The following is a 2,599-nucleotide window of genomic DNA, read 5'->3' as shown; positions in this document are numbered from 1 at the left end:
GATTTGGGCATGATTCTAGTACAAAATTTCCAATTCCCACTGTAAAAATCTGAGAATATGCAGAAAATCGTGTCAATTAACAAATATAATGCAAAAATAAAAGCCTTAGCAGTAGAATTATGCAGGGATTCATCACATATCACAGCTCAAACATAAAATGCTTATTGAATGTAAAGGAACTGCTAAAATTCTTAATCAATTTGTGAGTTGCTACTCACACAGCACTTCTTTAATGTCACTAGCTTGACGTATGAAGTGAGTTATGCTGGCCAATGGTTGGGGTGGAGAGCTTATGATGAGGAGTGCAGGTCAATCTCTTCAACTTCCTTCAAAGTGGTTGAATTTTGTAAGAATGGATTCAAACGATGCCCATTCACCGTAAACCTTTTACTAGTAGAATCACTTTGGATTTCCACTGAACCATGAGCGAATACCTTTGTGGCGAACCACCTTGATTTGAGCTTTCCGAGGATGAGTTTGAGGCGAGAATTGAACAAGTGGACCTTTTGACTAAAGTAGAATTCTTTTCTTGAGATCATCTTGTCATGGTACCTCTTGGTCTTTTCTTTGTAGATTCTTGAGTTCTCATAAGTCTCAAGACGCAACTCCTTTAGCTCTTGCAGTTGCAACTTTCTCTGTTCCCCAACTGAGTCATAATGAATATTACAGGTCTTCACTGCCCAATATGCTTTGCGTTTCACCTCAACTGGCAAATGACAAGCTTTTCTATAGACCACCCTATATGGTGACATTCTCAAGAGTGTCTTGAATGCAGTTCTGTGTGCCCACAAGGCATCATCAAGGCTTTGGCTCCAGTCCTTTCTCTGTTAGAGAGTTTAGCTTGTCCATTCGTCTATGGGTGATAAACAGTGGAAACTTTGTGTACAACTCCATATTTCTTCAACAAGACTTCCATAGTCTTATTACAGAAATGACTTCCTTGATCACTAATGATGACTCTAGGGATTTCAAACCTGCAAAACAAGTTGCTACGGATAAAATTTGCAATAACTCTAGCATAATTAGTCTTGGTGGCCTTAGCTTCCACCCATTTTGTGCCATAATCAACAAAATTAAGTATATAAAGAAAACCAAAAGATGAAGGGAAGGGCCCCATAAAGTCAATACCCTAGACATCAAAGATGTCACAATATAAGATGGGTTGTTAGGGCATTTCTTGTCTCCAAGTAATTACTTTTCCCGCTCTTTGGCATTTCTCATAAGTGGAATATGTTTGCCATGAGTCCTTGAAAATTTGAGGGCTAGTACAGTCCTGCATCTAACACTTTCCTTGTTGTCCTTTGGGGTCCTTGATGACCTCTTACAGTTGAGGCATGACAAAACTGTAGTATGGATGGAATCTCTTCATCAGGTATGCACCTTCTGATGACTTGGTCACTGTAGAATTTCCATAAATAAGGATTATCCCAAACATAATGTTTGACATCACTCCTTATCTTTTCCTTGTTAGCTCTTGGTGCATCTACTGGAAAGTACCCTGCAACAAGAAAGTTAACAATGTCAGCATACCAGGGACAATTCTTTTTCAGTTATGGTGTAATTACATTGTGTTGGATTCAAGGTTCTAAAAGCATAATAAATGATGTGAGGAAACTGACCAACCCGCTGTGTTAAGGCTACTACTGCAAAATTGGATGCATCACACATCAATTCAAATGGCTTGGTCCAATCTGGGGTTGGGTGATGGGTGTGGTGGTCAGGGCTTCCTTAAGCATATTAAATGCTTCCTTGCACTTTTCATCAAAATTGAACTCAACCTCCTTTTGCAAAAGCTTGGATAGGGGAATGGCAATTTTGGAGAAGTTTTAGATGAATCTTCTGTAGAACCTTGCATGGCCAAGGAAAGCACGAACCTCTCGAACACAGGAGGGGTAAGGTAATTGTGCAATAACATCTAATTTGGCAGGATCTACCTCAATGCCTTTTTCAGATATGATATGACCTAACACTACCCCTTGCTCTACCATGAAATGACATTTCTCAAAATTTAGCACAAGATTAGTGTCAATGCATCTTTTCAAAACTTTTTCTAAATTAACTAAGCATGTAGAAAAAGATGGGCCATAAACAGTTAAATCATCTATAAAAACTTTTATACAATGCTCTACTAAGTAAAAAAAAATGCTTAACATACATCTTTGAAATGTGCCAGGAGTATTGCACAAGGCAAAAGACATTCTTTTATAGGCAAAAGTGCCAACAGGACATGTAAAAGTGGTCTTTTCCTAGTTTTCAGGTGCTATGAAAATTTGAAAATAACCGAAAAAACCATCAAGGAAACAGAAATGAGACTTACCAGCTAACTTCTCTAGCATCTGGTCAATGAAGGGTAATGGAAAATGATCCTTCTGGGTTGCTTAGTTTAGTCTCTGGTAGTTTATACAGATTCTCCAACTGTTTTGAACTCTGCTGGGTATTAATTAATCTTTCTCATTCATCACCACGGTGAGTCTAAATTTCTTTGGGACCACTTGGACTGGGCTAACCCAAGTGTTGTCTGAAATAGGGTAGATAATCCCAGCCTACAGTAACTTGGTGACTTCTTTCTTCATCATATCCAAAATAATGGGATTCACCC

At 38.5% G+C, this 2,599-nt stretch overlaps 1 protein-coding gene across 1 annotated transcript; it reads right to left on the bottom strand.

The window, feature by feature from the left end:
* Positions 1–290: 290 nt before the first annotated feature.
* LOC113866830 lies at positions 291–2,336 on the bottom strand. Its single transcript, XM_027501629.1, has 3 exons — positions 2,318–2,336; positions 1,326–1,498; positions 291–824 (listed from the first exon to the last, which is right to left on the bottom strand). The coding sequence occupies exons 1-3, from the start codon at positions 2,334–2,336 to the stop codon at positions 291–293; spliced, it is 726 nt and encodes a 241-aa protein (XP_027357430.1).
* Between the last annotated feature and the right edge of the window lie 263 nt (positions 2,337–2,599).

The sequence above is a fragment of the Abrus precatorius genome, unplaced genomic scaffold (assembly GCF_003935025.1).
Source record: "Abrus precatorius isolate BTA unplaced genomic scaffold, Abrus_2018 Scaffold5, whole genome shotgun sequence".
NCBI classification, from domain to species: domain Eukaryota; kingdom Viridiplantae; phylum Streptophyta; class Magnoliopsida; order Fabales; family Fabaceae; genus Abrus; species Abrus precatorius.
Note: the sequence above shows the minus strand (reverse complement) of the source record. Positions and strands in the feature narration are given on the sequence as shown.

Bases quoted from the DNA above. Each gene is read 5' to 3' on its own strand.
- LOC113866830 (XM_027501629.1), bottom strand. The intron at 825-1,325 runs GTAAGAGGTCAT...ACTCTCTAACAG, and splicing joins AGTTTTGTCATGCCTCAACT to AGAAAGGACTGGAGCCAAAG.